At 33.0% G+C, this 13,138-nt stretch overlaps 4 protein-coding genes across 4 annotated transcripts; 3 read left to right on the forward strand and 1 right to left on the reverse strand.

Annotated features, from left to right (window-relative positions):
• The first annotated feature begins 58 nt into the window (after nucleotides 1-58).
• Nucleotides 59-2,759, forward strand: LOC135836436 (dual specificity protein phosphatase 3). The gene is made up of 4 exons (XM_065351269.1): nucleotides 59-371; nucleotides 458-623; nucleotides 698-921; nucleotides 1,615-2,759. The coding sequence occupies exons 1-4, from the start codon at nucleotides 329-331 to the stop codon at nucleotides 1,812-1,814; spliced, it is 633 nt and encodes a 210-aa protein (XP_065207341.1). The 5' UTR covers nucleotides 59-328; the 3' UTR covers nucleotides 1,815-2,759.
• A 57-nt stretch (nucleotides 2,760-2,816) lies between these two features.
• Nucleotides 2,817-7,304, forward strand: LOC135836434 (mutS protein homolog 5-like). Its single transcript, XM_065351267.1, has 19 exons — nucleotides 2,817-3,174; nucleotides 3,249-3,317; nucleotides 3,405-3,484; nucleotides 3,567-3,709; nucleotides 3,781-4,006; nucleotides 4,099-4,275; nucleotides 4,364-4,502; nucleotides 4,658-4,720; nucleotides 4,796-4,867; nucleotides 4,939-5,068; nucleotides 5,134-5,324; nucleotides 5,398-5,443; nucleotides 5,535-5,673; nucleotides 5,751-5,967; nucleotides 6,032-6,181; nucleotides 6,280-6,492; nucleotides 6,559-6,696; nucleotides 6,767-6,840; nucleotides 6,909-7,304. The coding sequence occupies exons 1-19, from the start codon at nucleotides 3,073-3,075 to the stop codon at nucleotides 7,003-7,005; spliced, it is 2,466 nt and encodes an 821-aa protein (XP_065207339.1). The 5' UTR covers nucleotides 2,817-3,072; the 3' UTR covers nucleotides 7,006-7,304.
• LOC135836438 (tax1-binding protein 3 homolog) lies at nucleotides 7,012-8,433 on the reverse strand. Its single transcript, XM_065351270.1, has 4 exons — nucleotides 8,093-8,433; nucleotides 7,895-8,023; nucleotides 7,747-7,824; nucleotides 7,012-7,662 (listed from the first exon to the last, which is right to left on the reverse strand). The coding sequence occupies exons 1-4, from the start codon at nucleotides 8,147-8,149 to the stop codon at nucleotides 7,552-7,554; spliced, it is 375 nt and encodes a 124-aa protein (XP_065207342.1). The 5' UTR covers nucleotides 8,150-8,433; the 3' UTR covers nucleotides 7,012-7,551.
• A 339-nt stretch (nucleotides 8,434-8,772) lies between these two features.
• Nucleotides 8,773-13,060, forward strand: LOC135836435 (muskelin-like). Its single transcript, XM_065351268.1, has 15 exons — nucleotides 8,773-9,105; nucleotides 9,219-9,288; nucleotides 9,359-9,501; nucleotides 9,572-9,770; nucleotides 9,839-10,031; nucleotides 10,103-10,338; nucleotides 10,411-10,524; nucleotides 10,599-10,765; nucleotides 10,831-11,023; nucleotides 11,101-11,298; nucleotides 11,367-11,449; nucleotides 11,535-11,646; nucleotides 11,720-11,859; nucleotides 11,931-12,030; nucleotides 12,103-13,060. Exons 1-15 carry the CDS (start codon nucleotides 8,996-8,998, stop codon nucleotides 12,280-12,282), a joined length of 2,238 nt encoding a protein of 745 aa, XP_065207340.1. The 5' UTR covers nucleotides 8,773-8,995; the 3' UTR covers nucleotides 12,283-13,060.
• Nucleotides 13,061-13,138: the final 78 nt, after the last annotated feature.

Genomic DNA, 13,138 nt, shown 5'->3' on the forward strand with positions numbered 1-13,138 from the left:
TCTGTTATCAAAACTTATGACGCATTATCAAAATTTGTGTTTGTTTTTGTTTCTGCCCTCCTCCTTCCCAGTTCCCACATTACTAATCTTCTTCCCAAAAAATCTTTCCATTAATTGCGTTGTTGAAATGATTAATGAATAATGAAATAACAATGTGCAATTGAAAGACGTTCTTTGAGTACTCGACTTAAACCCTTCACAATTTGTCTTCGATATTTTCGTTTATGTTCAAATCTATCATTTTATCAGTAGTTCGGTACCAGTAGATGATCCTAGTGCTAGTTCCCAACACGATCATTTTTCTAGCAGTCTAGCTTGAAGTTGAATCATGGAAAGAAGAGGCAACGGCGATACTTTTGCTGAAATTTATGGTATGTGTCAATTTCAATCGCTAAATAAGCTGTGGAAAGTATTATATACATACCTACTAATGATCAATTGATGATTGCATTCACAGCTGAATTTTATAGACCCCTGGAGAGTGAAAAGATTGAAGGTTTGGTTAGAATTCTGTGCAACAGAACTGACGAAACGAACATCAGTGTTTGTTTAGAACGAGCCAAAACCAAAGGTTGGGACCTTAACTGCAACGAAGTGTATCCAAATTTATTCATTTCAGACGCGTATGTCCTCATTGTCCTTCATTTCACTCGACCATCTCGATAACATTATTTTTAATCAACCTTCACGATTTCAGAGAAGCAGCTAAAAACATCGAGTATCTGAAAGAAATTGGCGTAACTCACGTTTTGAATACTGCTGAAGGTGATCGATTTGGAATGGTTAACACGAATGCTGATTATTATAAAGGTTCTGGAATTAAATATCTTGGTCTGCCACTGAAAGATTTACCCACTGAATCAATATCTAAATATTTTCATCAAGCTGCTGATTTTATTGATGAAGGACTTGCATCAGGAGGTAAATAAACCATACCTATATTTTCAAAATTTCTGTTCATTCTACTCGTAGAGCTTCCAGAGCGATTCTCAATTTCTCCATAAAAGGTCATCTGTCTGTCTGGCCTCTCGAAGTCATCTTTGTTACTGTTGGCTGTCTGGGCTCGCATAGCCATTGAACCGTCTGTCTGGGCTCTCAAGGTCACTGACCTACCTGTCCAGCCTCCCAACGTAGTTCGTCTTCCCATCTGGCCTCTTAAGGTCATTGAACATGGGCCACGCCACAGCTCGATTCTTAATTAGCTGCTCAAAAATCATTTCTACGCCTTCTGAAAAATATTTAAAAACCAGAAGTTGCGCTGTAAGCTACAGAATGGCTTGTAATTTCGAAATTCAGATGGGGAAGGGGGGTTGGTTTTAGACAAGATACAGCGATTCTTGCAGAAATGATGTTAGTTTCAGGACTACATCATTTTTTTATTGAATGAATGTAGGTACATAAAAAAAATCACCAAAACTGGTCAATTTTGAAATTTGAATTCTACCACAATTTTGCCAAAAATCGCCAAATTAATTTGGGCAGCTGAAATTGGGTTATGACTTATGAGTGTTTCAGCTCTACTTCATCTATGATCTTATTAAGCTTACTTTTTATACTTATCCTAAATAGATTCACGTTTTATTTCTTAATCTCTCAATTCAATTGTGATTTCAGGCAAAGTCGTAGTTCATTGTGTGATGGGAATATCCAGATCCAGTTCCTGCACCATCGCCTACTTGATGATCAAAAAACGCATGACTGTGCAAGAAGCAATTCAGCAAGTTAAAAACCATAGAGAAATCAGACCCAACAATGGATTTCTGATGCAACTTGCTGAATTGGATAAAATGTTAAAGTTGAAGTCTAAATCATAAACTTATATTATTTTTAAAAAATTATCAATGAGTAAAGAATGATTTGTTATAAGTTTTTAAAATTAAATCATTGATTAAGGATTTCGATAACATTATCACTTATCTAGCTTCAAAATTGTATTTTGGGATATAACGAGCAACATTTATTTATTTTATTTATTTCTACAGTGTTAGTAATTTTATTGCATAAGCTCTTCCCATATTTCTGAGAAAATTGGTCGATGGTCTTTCAATCATTCTACGCTATAATGAATGGTACCTATTAGTTAATCTTACTTATTCTGAAATTTAATAGCTTCTTGTTCACCTATTGTATAAAGCGATTTTTCTAAAATTAATTCATTCTTTGAGCGAATTTAATTCAATTCCTATTATTTTTTAATAATTTTGTTTAGTAGGTAAATTTTGCTGTGATAATATCTCTTAATTATTGATTGTTACCACTTAGTTCACGTATTTATTAAGGATAGGTATATTGTTCTAATCATAAAATAATACAAGACCAATGGAAGCATTCTGACATTTCGTTCGCGTAACATTGTGATATTCATAATTTTCCTGTCGCAATGATGAATTCATTGCGAGTAATTAACACCATTGTGTGATGAGGTGCAGCATTTAGTATTTACCTACCTTTTAATTTCATTGATATCTTATTTATATATTTTCAAAATCGCGAGTTTTTATTATTTTAAGTCGGGGTTAGATAAACAAAAAATACGAGTTTTATTTTTATAAATTAAGAGAAACATACATATTGTGTATTTCATATCAATCACATCTAATAATGGTGTTTCGTGACGGATGTTTTTAAATACTCTGTTATGTTATTTTTCACGATAGATGAGAACATCATTTTATTACAACTTGTATTTTATTTTGGTATTTTTTTAAATTAAATATCTGCGCTTGTTTTACTTATTTAAATATAATGTTTGCAAATTATTCAAATGTCATGATTTCATGTTTTCGCTTCTTTTCAATTTGAAAGATTTCGATTTGAATGATCGAAAAATGTAGGGAACAGATGGGAAGTGAGATGAGCTAGGTTAGATGTGTTTTCGATTCCCCCCCTCCCCCCTTTTTCGATTTGGTGATAAGAACAAAAATAAACGAAAGCTGTTTTTTAATTAACACCTGAAAAGTTGAAAACTGTTGAAAACGTTCAGGTTATTTTCGAACCTTGCTTTTGTTTTTGTCTTTTACATAGTTGCATTATTCTAGTTCTTGACTTATATGTAGTGAAAGTAAAATTCCTATGGATCCTACTTCGTCAACAGATCTCAATTCACTTTCAGATCATGAAAATGAACTTCATAGCACCATAAATGATCCTGAGAACGAATTTATTGAAGACGAAGTAAGCTTTTTATTTTGAGAACAGTATCATCAGCAATATGATTAATTGTTATTTCACGTTCGATTTTCTCTCAGATCATCTTATGCGTCATTTGGAAAGGAGGCAAATTGGGAGCTGCCGTATTTTTCATGGAAACATCAGAAGTAATTGTAGTATATTATTTATTCATTTGAGTTTTGAAGATAGGCTAATCGGTATCGTTTTTTTTTCTGAATGGAACGTTACATTAGGTACATGTGCTTCAAGACGCTGTAGACATAAGACCAGATTTTCAAATCAGTAAACAACTATTTCATGAAATCCATCCTACGTAAGTACCTAACGCAAAAATGATACCGATGAAAGTAAAATTGCACGAGTTCATATTTCACTCGCATTAAATATTATTATAGGACCATCGTGACATGTTCCTCTTGTTCTCCAGTATTCATAGAATGTCTAAAGCTACTGGTAGCTGAAGCTGACGCTCAAGCTGGTGAAACAGCGCAGCGAAAACCTAAAATTAAATTGAATTTTTCTCCTAGCTCATGTTTCAGTGAGTGTTCTCAAATTGTAGCATTTAGGTAGTGAAAGTTTCATCTCATCTATTGTGAAAATATGTTTTAGATTACGAACAGTGTAAAAAACGAGTTCTAGATATGAAGATAGTAAACGCTCCGGTAGAACTTTTGTTGGAAAACAAAACCAACTACTTACACACGTTGATCAATTTCGATTATAAAATGATGATCTCGGCGTTAGGAGCATTGTTATACTTTTTGGATAAATTCATTTCCAAAATAGCCTTACAGATGCCTTCGCACAATATATTATCGATCAAAACGATCAACTTGTTAGTACCTATAGAATCTTAGTTACGACTCGATAAGTAGGTAGGTAATATTCGATCAGTTATTGTTCAGTGTTTTTTTTTTTTTAAATTAGGGAAAACCTCGTATGGATAGATCAAGAATCGTATAATGCATTGGAAATTTTCACATCGAAGCTTCATTCGAGTAGCAGTTCGAATAAGTGGTCTGCAGATCTTGAGATGAAGGAAGGGTTTAGTATTTACGGTTTGTTTAATCGATGTAGTTCGAAAATAGGAGCACAATATATGAGGTAATTGTGTGGTACATATTTACTTACGACGATAAGAATGTATTGTGGTCGGAGCACAATGTGTGTAATAAAAATCTAAACGTTTCAGAGTGCTGCTGAGTCATCCGTCGAAAGACCTAAATGAATTACGAAAAAGGCACGAAGTTATCGAATTCTTCATGAAGAATGAAAATGACATCATGCAGAAAAATATTCGCGATTCTTTGAAGAACGTTTGCAACGTTTCGGTGCGTAATACGTGTTCAATTATTCTTAGATTAATAAACGTACACAGATAACTATAGGTAGCTGCGTAAATTGGCTAGACAGAAGGTCTAGGTAATTGATATTCATAAAGAAAGGTAGGTAACGTGATTAATGACCTCTTGGAATTCGTTTTCAGAGTATAATAACGCAGATTTTAGGAACTCAGGCAAGCCCTTCACAATGGAAGACTTTTCAAAAAGTGGGCTGATTATTTTCTCAGAACTCGAAAACATCGAATTATTGTACAAACATTATAATTGAATAATATTTTCAGACTATTTATCATGCTTTGGTCATCGGAGAAATTTGTTTTAATCATAGAGAAAAGGCTGTATTCTTCAAAGAAGTAAGTTCTCTACTTGTAAAAAGCGAATTTTCATGTTCTCTGTTACATGATTCAATACGTTTTTCTTCCAGTTGAGTGACTGTTTGAATGAAAATCTATATGCAATCATGAACGTAATAAATAATTTAATGGATCCTGCTGCATCGCAACAGCATGGCCGATTTATAATAAAAGAAGGAGCTATTCCCGAACTAGACGAAGGTATTTTTCATTCAAATTGCGATTTTTTTGTAAGAAAATTTACCTTAATAGCAATTTTAATTTAGTTCGAGAAAACCAAAAAAAGTTACCAAAAATCATGGAAGAAATTGCCGCGAGAGAATTATTACGATTGCCGGATCATATAGAAAGTTGTACCATCATTTATTTGCCAGAAATAGGATATTTATTAGCTGTTCCAGCCTGGAGAGATAATTTAACCCCCGAAGATTTACAATTACCTAATAGTAACTTCAAGGTGAATATCAATTTGTATTTAATAATCAACTACGAAAAAACAATTTATTTCATTTGTTTATTTATTATTTCAGTTCTTGCTGAATAACATCGCTCATTATAAAACTGCCTACTGCGAAGGTAACCTACCTAATTGGTTTTTAGTGATATTTGATTACGCAGCGTAAGCGTATTGTTTTCTCTCTCTAAAAAAAAAATGAAATTTTTGCAGAGATGGACAACGTATTGGGTGATAGTCATTTGATAGTGATGAAGCACGAAACGGAAATCATGTATCAAATTGTGAATTTCATCAGTAATAATTTATCATTGTTGAATAATTTGTTGGATAAAGTCAAACTTCTAGATTGGTACCTATCAATCGCTTGTTGTAATTTTCAACTCTTAATTTTATTTTCAAGTTTAATTAATTCAGATTGTTTTTCAGTTTAATATCATTCAGCGATATCGCCAAAGAATTAGATCTCATCAAACCTGAAATGGTTTCCGAAAATGTCGTAAAAATTGATAAAGGCAGACACCTATTGCAGCAATTATGCGTTGATACGTTTGTTCCCAACGATTACGATTCTTCTCATGCTACCAGCTTAGTAAAAATTTTCACCGGCCCTAATGCTTCTGGAAAAAGTGTCTATTTGAAACAAGTAGGTATACTAAACTATTAAAAATCGACAGCGGGAGCATTAATTCGATGAATGATTGTTTTAGGTCGCATTAATCGTGTATTTAGCACACGTCGGCAGTTTTGTTCCGGCAGAAAAAGCCATAATTGGAGTGATGGATTATATTCATACTAGAATTCAAACTACCGAATCGATTTCAAATCAACTTTCATCGTTTCTATTGGATTTAAGACAAGTACGATTCAGTAGATCTCAAATTCAGTCAATTTTGACTTATTAAATAGAGGAGGATAAGGTACCTACTTGATACCATGCATTTTTTTTTTTCAACAGATGTACTCTTGTTTGTACAATTCCACTCCTAATACGTTGATCGCTATCGATGAGTTCGGAAAAGGGACTGCAGATGTTGATGGACTTTCCCTACTTTCCGCTTCCATTCAACATTTCCTAGATAGGGGCGAGTATTGCCCTCATATACTCGTTTCTACTCATTTTCACACCCTTTTGAATTTAATACCACAATCGCCGTTAATCAAATTACAGGTAAAGAATATGGAATGAACTCCTGTACTTTTTCTTCGATAATTGGAATTGCATTTTTTTTTTTAGACGTTGGAGTTTTTAATGGAAGACGGAGAGATTACGTATTTGTATAAAGTGAAAGACGGTTCAGTAACTCAAAGTTTCGCTCTTTGTGCTGCATTCAATATGGGATTTGCTAAGGATTTGATCTATCGAGCTAAGCAAGTCAGTATTATATACCTATCTAATTTCAAATCCAAAACGAATAATTTTTCACATCATTGAAATGTTTCAGATTTTGGAGGTGATGCAATCAGGAGGAAATCCTGAGCCAGATTACCAAAATTATAGAAGTTTATTAACCGCTAGGTATGTTGAAGATAAACTAATTGAAATCCAATTAAATTTAATGATTACAAATTTTTAAAATTTTCTAGGAGGAAAAATTGTTTCGAATTTATTTTTGAACACGAAAAACAAACCGACGAAGATTTTCAAGAAATCAGCACAGCATTGGAAAACATAATCGATTAACTCGTATTTCGTAGTAATAATTTAATAATTTAGGTAAATGAAAAATAAAAAAACAATAGAAATTTTATAACAAAACAAAGCGTTTCTTTGGAACTAGTAACAAAATAAATATTTTAAATTACCTACGCTAGCATAAAGTACTTGTACAACAGTCGCAAACCTTCGAATCGCGAAACTAAGAATCATGTCATGATTTTCCCCATAAATACGTATGATATTAGGACGATCAATGTCGAAATATTGTTTTTAAAAAATAATTTGTACAAAGCGTTAAAAAATTAAAAAACATAAAAAAATAATCGAAATAGAATCGGGTTGACTTCACGAAACATAAATATAATGGTAAACATTTTGAATTCGTTGCTTTCAGGAATGCATTTGAGATTTTTGGCGTTTCGGTGGGAACGAAAATACGCAGAGGTTATCAGCCGTAAAATTGTTCACGATTTGTACTTGATTTATAAAACGACGACATTAAATATAACACGAAATATCCATTTCGAATAATTGTTGTAACGATTGGGAGCCAGGAATGTATACTTTACGTCAAGTTGAAGTAACTCCTTTTCGAGCTACCAATAAATTTAGTTTAGGATGTTTCTTAATATAATCGACTGCTTTTTTATGAGTAACCATAGTGAAATCGTATCCGTTGCACTGAAATAGAATACATACAAGCATATTAAGAAACGTAATTCAACGAAATGACTCATGGTTACGTAAAAAATTATGGTTTATTACCTGTAAAATTTTGTCATGAGTTCTTAAACCAGATTTTGCTGCAGGACTGCCTTCGTGTACTTCTGTGACGTAAATACCCTGAATAAATTTATACAAAACGTAAATAACTCGGCGAATAAGGGAAAAAATTTACTGAAAAGGGTCTCACATTATCCGTATATCCCTGCGGACTTTTTCTATAATCTTGATCAATACCGCCGCCGATTTTAAAACCACATTTTAACACTTCTCTTCCATCGGCATCAATTCCTGGTTCTTTCTGTAGTGTTATGGGGATCTATGGAAGAAATAATTACACGTAAATTTGACGTTCGCTGGATTTTATTCATAGTAATATTACACTTACGCTAAGGCACTCCATAGCAGTACCCGCTTGGTGCTGAAAAGCCATTTTGGCACACATGACTGCGATGAGTATGTAAACAGCGGGCCAGAAAAGTGAAATCGAAAATTTAATTTAATCAGATCTAGACGCGATATGAACACGAATATAATGCTAATTGTAAACACGAGTATTATTCGCTCAATTGAAAATTTATCTACGTACATGAAACAATAAGCAAGTACAAGAAAACATTGAAGTTTGAACTACAACAACACAAACACAGACACTTGATTAAAATGAAGTGGTTATCAACGTAGTTTGATGAGAAGAAAATTTCGAGTAAAGTAGAAGTTTTAAGAACAAAATGAATAATTATTAATTAGTTTGGAATAATGATTGATTTTCTTCAAATTTTACTCAGAAATTTGAAAATTCTAAATGTAAACACTTGACGTATTTTTAAAAAAATTTTCAAAAGCAAATTTTGAGATCCATTGGAACAAATTTGATTTGTTATTTTATTTTCACAATAATCACGTATCATAAAAAAGAACGATTTGTTCAAACTGAAAGAACGAATGATTTTCTTTTTGCATTGCGCGACACCGAAGAACGATTGAAAAAATGAACGTTATTTGCTACAATTTTTAGCAGCTATGTTGAAAGTAGCGAATTTTTTCAATGGCGTAACTCCTAATCACGTGTTCTATTTATTTTCTGTTTCAATGTTTTGCGGTATTTTCGATATAATTTCATGATATCAATCGAAATAATTATCTATTTGAAAATATTCGTTTGTTGTAGTGCAGTCATTTCGTTCAGTTAGTTTTTATGTCAAACTTATATTTCCTCATCGATTCACTTCTCTTTTTATGAAGCTAGTACTCTAGCTACTTCCAGAAGTAGATACACTCTCGCACCAAAATGTGTTCTGATATGGTTTCATCGTCTGAAGTTAGCAGTATTAATGACTTAAAAGTTCTTAAATATGGTATATATTCGTGTTCTAGCTTCCTTCCGTCATTCAGCCCCGAGTAAGTTGATAAAACAAATATTAAGGTGTAGTCTTTTGACATAGTATCGATTACTCCGTATCGGGTTTCTTTTCCGACGGTCGGAATTCAGAACTTTGTATTGATTGTTATAGAAACATTCTCGAAGACAATAATGCTGATCAAGGATCTCGCTGGTCTTCTGAAACTAATAACCCTCCTCAGGTGAGTAATCACTCAACTTAAATCATCGCTTGTGTTCGCTCCATCTAAAGTTTCATTTCTGTTCTTCTAGTTCATCATGCTAAAGCTAGAAAAAATGGCAATAGTTAAATCCATTACATTCGGAAAGTATGAAAAAACTCACGTTTGTAATTTAAAGAAATTCAAAATCTATGGTGGAATCACCGATAATACTCAAATCGAGCTACTAGACAGGTAATGATTCAGTGTTTAACTCTCATCTAGTTGTATAAAAAGTGAATTTCTGACAAGTTTATCTTTTCAGTGGCTTGAATAATGATAGCATGCCGGAAACATTCGTCTTAAGACATACCTTAGGAGATTACCCGTTCCCTTGTCGTTATATTAAGATAGTTCCTTTGCAGTCGTGGGGTGCCACGTTCAATTTTAGTATATGGTTCGTCGAATTGAAAGGATTAGATGATTTTAATGAAATAGAAAAGGCAATAGATTGGTTTCATTCGGTTAGTATATTGATTTGAGAAATATTGTGGTGAAATTCAATGTATTAATTATTGTAATAATTTTTCAGTATCGAGAAAGAGAAGTTGTGCGTTTGTGTATGAAACATTTCCGCTTGCTCAATTACCAAAATGTGTTTAACGAATTGAAAAACATCACTCAAGTGAAATTAGAGGATCCTTTACTATCAGAATTATTCGATACTTTGGTACTAAAAGGTGACTTTGATGCTTCCGAATTGTTCATCGAAAATGCCATTACAGGTAATTTTCATTTCATGACGATGAGTTGGTTTTAATGCAGCATTTTGATAAGTTCATGAATGCTTTTTCAGATGGTTATTTAAATTCGTACATTACGAAACAAGAATATCATCCGTCGTGGAAAATGGTTAAAAATGATGAAACGAGACCCGGTATGAGAGGTGGCCATCAAATGGTCATCGATTCGTTATCTGAAACTATATTTTTGTTCGGTGGATGGGACGGACATCAAGATTTATCCGATTTGTGGTCTTACCACATTCCTAGTAACAAATGGAAATTATTAAGCAGCGATGTTGAAGCTGAGGTATGCAGTGGAATTATGATTTTAGCCATACGCTGATTTGAATGTGTAATTAAATGAAAAAAATCATTCTAGGGAGGACCAAGTCCAAGATCCTGCCATAAAATGGTATGCAATCCTCAAAGAAGAGAGATTTTTGTTTTAGGAAGATATCTGAATGGACTGTATCGAACTGCGTATAATTTAAAGGTGTGTATTGGCGAAAATTTTATTTTAATTTTTTTTCGAATGAAACACTCCTAATCTCAAAAACTCATTTACAGAGTGATTTTTATGTCTACAACATCGAAAGCAATCGCTGGACGTTGATTAGTGAAAATACCAGTCTAGTTGGTGGACCATCATTGATATTCGATCATCAAATGTGTATGGATGTAGCTAAATCTACCATCTATGTTTTCGGTGGTAGAATTTTAACCCCTACGACATGGTAAATAGCATTGAAATGTTTTTATCTGTCGTCCTGTTGGGTATTATTGAGAAAATTTATTTCAGTTGTAGCTCGGCCGAGGAAAGATCTCCGAACGATCTCGGCCCACCTCCGCAAGAACCTCAATTTTCTGGTCTCTATTCGTATCATATTTTGACCAACACTTGGAAATGTTTGAGTGAAAGAAATGAAAATCAAGACGTCAACTCTAACATGCTTTTGAAACCTCGTATCGGACATTGCATGCTTTTCCACCCGGTATGTATCTTTCATCGCGGAATATTTGTAACGATGTTCGATGTTTTTAAAATGGATGTATTTTTTTTTCGCAACAGCAATACAGAAAGTTGTATATTTTCAACGGGCAACATAATAAAGAACATTTGACCGATTTTCTATCGTACAATGTTGACACGGAGCATGTTGAAATGATATCTGATTTCATCAAACAAGATGTATCTGAACTTCCTCCTCTTGGATATGCCCAAAGAGCGTCAATTGACTCGGATCTTGACGAAATCTATGTTCTTTCGGTATGTAAAATTTTATATTTAATTATTTTCTCGATTGATCAAATTGACAAAAACAATTATTGTTTCAGGGTCTGAGCAAAGATAAAGAACGACGAGAAGAAGACAGGGCTCAGAATTCATTTTGGGTTTATTCTTTGAAGAAGTACAAGTGGTGCGTATGGTTTCGGTCCTAGTTTTAAAAATTGAAGAAATACTCGTGTATTCCTCATTTAATTCTAAAAATTATTTATTTTTAGGACTTGTGTATACAAGAATGAAAATGTCGGAGAACAGTATTGGAGTAGAATGCAATATATCGAACCTTGTCCAAGATACGCTCATCAAATGGTGTACGATGAAAAGAAAAAGGTACTATTCACTTTTCTTCGGCATTTCCTATCAGAAAATTACCAATTACATTAAATTACGAATTCATTTTTAGATGCATTTCTTATTCGGTGGTAATCCTGGGCGAATGTGTTTGCCAAAAGTAAGACTGGATGATTTTTGGTCTTTGCAATTATGTCGCACCAGTCATCAGGAAATGTTGCAACGTTGTAAATTATTAATCAGAAAATGCCGGTAAGTTCGCGTTTTTGAAAGCGATACAAAATTGTACAACCGCGGAATAACACTACGAATAACTTTCTTAGGTTTCAAGAATTAATTCAAACCGATAAATTACAAGCTTTGGAATTTTTGCAATCTGGATTCTCTCATTTGATAGGTTCGAATCTCGAACAAGAAGAACAAGTAAGAAAAAGAGTCAATCGTGTGACATTTTCGTTTCAAGATGTACTTATTCATTCATTTTATCCGATTTAGATCCAATCAATGGCTTCTTTATTGTTTTCCGAAAAGCAATCGAAATCTGGCAAGCAATCATTGGAAGACGATAAACATAAACACGTCAACCGTTGCGAATTATTTGAAAAGCTGTCAAGTTTTTTCCCCGAATCGATGACTCAGCCAAAAAAAGATCTAGTTGATATGATACCCCTATGATATAGTATCCGCTTGCTATTATGTTTAGTATTTTTTCTAGTCAGAACAAATTTATTTTGCTTTTACGAATTATTCTGTTTGTTTTCTTTTATTGTTGGCTATTTTTATTCACTATTTTGTTGTCTGTTAGGGATGATTTTTTATGTGAAACATACGAATTTATGACTAGAGCTCGGTATAATATGTATGGGCGTATTTTTTTCTAAATGTACAATTTCGAAAGTACTAAATAGTTTTACGTTTCAGAAATATCCCTGAATTTTGGGCCCTACTTCATTTTGCATATTTTAGTGATATGTTTTTCACCATACAATGCATATTTGGGTCATTTTTTTACATATTATACCGAGCTCTATTTATGAACGACCATTGAAGTTGAACGATAGTGAGTAATATTGTTCCGAATGTATTTTACAGTTTTGACAAAAATCTCGTGTCGTTATCGAAAAACAAACACGGTGTCTTTCTGATGGTATTTTGTAGAAAATGTTTTCTGGATATCTTGTATTTCATATCGTTGTTTCCTATTTCTAATTGGCTTCATCTACTTTATGTGTGTTTATTTGAAAGAAAAAGTTGATGTGAGGATGTTATCTTGCTGTTTGTGTTTTTAATAAAATATGAACTTTCAAGCTTAGGAATAATTTTTATGTTTTTAGTAAGTATTCGATGATTCTCATTTAGCGAGTGAAGTATTTTGTATTCATTGTGTTTGTATAGTTTTAAAATATCTGTAAAACGTATACGTTCGAATGATTAAACTTTTCTCATAATCGAAGACCTTGAATAATTATTAATGAACACTGTAAAAGGTTCTTGAATTGTTTTCACCTCTTGATTTTGTGCAATAATGACA

This window comes from Planococcus citri, chromosome 2 (assembly GCF_950023065.1).
Source record: "Planococcus citri chromosome 2, ihPlaCitr1.1, whole genome shotgun sequence".
Lineage (NCBI taxonomy): Eukaryota > Metazoa > Arthropoda > Insecta > Hemiptera > Pseudococcidae > Planococcus > Planococcus citri.

Bases quoted from the DNA above. Each gene is read 5' to 3' on its own strand.
- LOC135836436 (XM_065351269.1), top strand. From the start codon at position 329: ATGGAAAGAAGAGGCAACGGCGATACTTTTGCTGAAATTTATG. The intron at 372-457 runs GTATGTGTCAAT...TTGCATTCACAG, and splicing joins TACTTTTGCTGAAATTTATG to CTGAATTTTATAGACCCCTG. The intron at 922-1,614 runs GTAAATAAACCA...TTGTGATTTCAG, and splicing joins TGAAGGACTTGCATCAGGAG to GCAAAGTCGTAGTTCATTGT.
- LOC135836434 (XM_065351267.1), top strand. From the start codon at position 3,073: ATGGATCCTACTTCGTCAACAGATCTCAATTCACTTTCAGATCATGAA. The intron at 3,485-3,566 runs GTAAGTACCTAA...ATATTATTATAG, and splicing joins TTTCATGAAATCCATCCTAC to GACCATCGTGACATGTTCCT. The intron at 6,493-6,558 runs GTAAAGAATATG...TTTTTTTTTTAG, and splicing joins CGCCGTTAATCAAATTACAG to ACGTTGGAGTTTTTAATGGA.
- LOC135836438 (XM_065351270.1), bottom strand. From the start codon at position 8,149: ATGTGTGCCAAAATGGCTTTTCAGCACCAAGCGGGTACTGCTATGGAG. The intron at 8,024-8,092 runs GTAAGTGTAATA...TTTCTTCCATAG, and splicing joins CTGCTATGGAGTGCCTTAGC to ATCCCCATAACACTACAGAA. The intron at 7,825-7,894 runs GTGAGACCCTTT...AAATTTATTCAG, and splicing joins CGCAGGGATATACGGATAAT to GGTATTTACGTCACAGAAGT.
- LOC135836435 (XM_065351268.1), top strand. From the start codon at position 8,996: ATGTGTTCTGATATGGTTTCATCGTCTGAAGTTAGCAGTATTAATGAC. The intron at 9,771-9,838 runs GTTAGTATATTG...ATAATTTTTCAG, and splicing joins CAATAGATTGGTTTCATTCG to TATCGAGAAAGAGAAGTTGT. The intron at 12,031-12,102 runs GTAAGAAAAAGA...TATCCGATTTAG, and splicing joins ATCTCGAACAAGAAGAACAA to ATCCAATCAATGGCTTCTTT.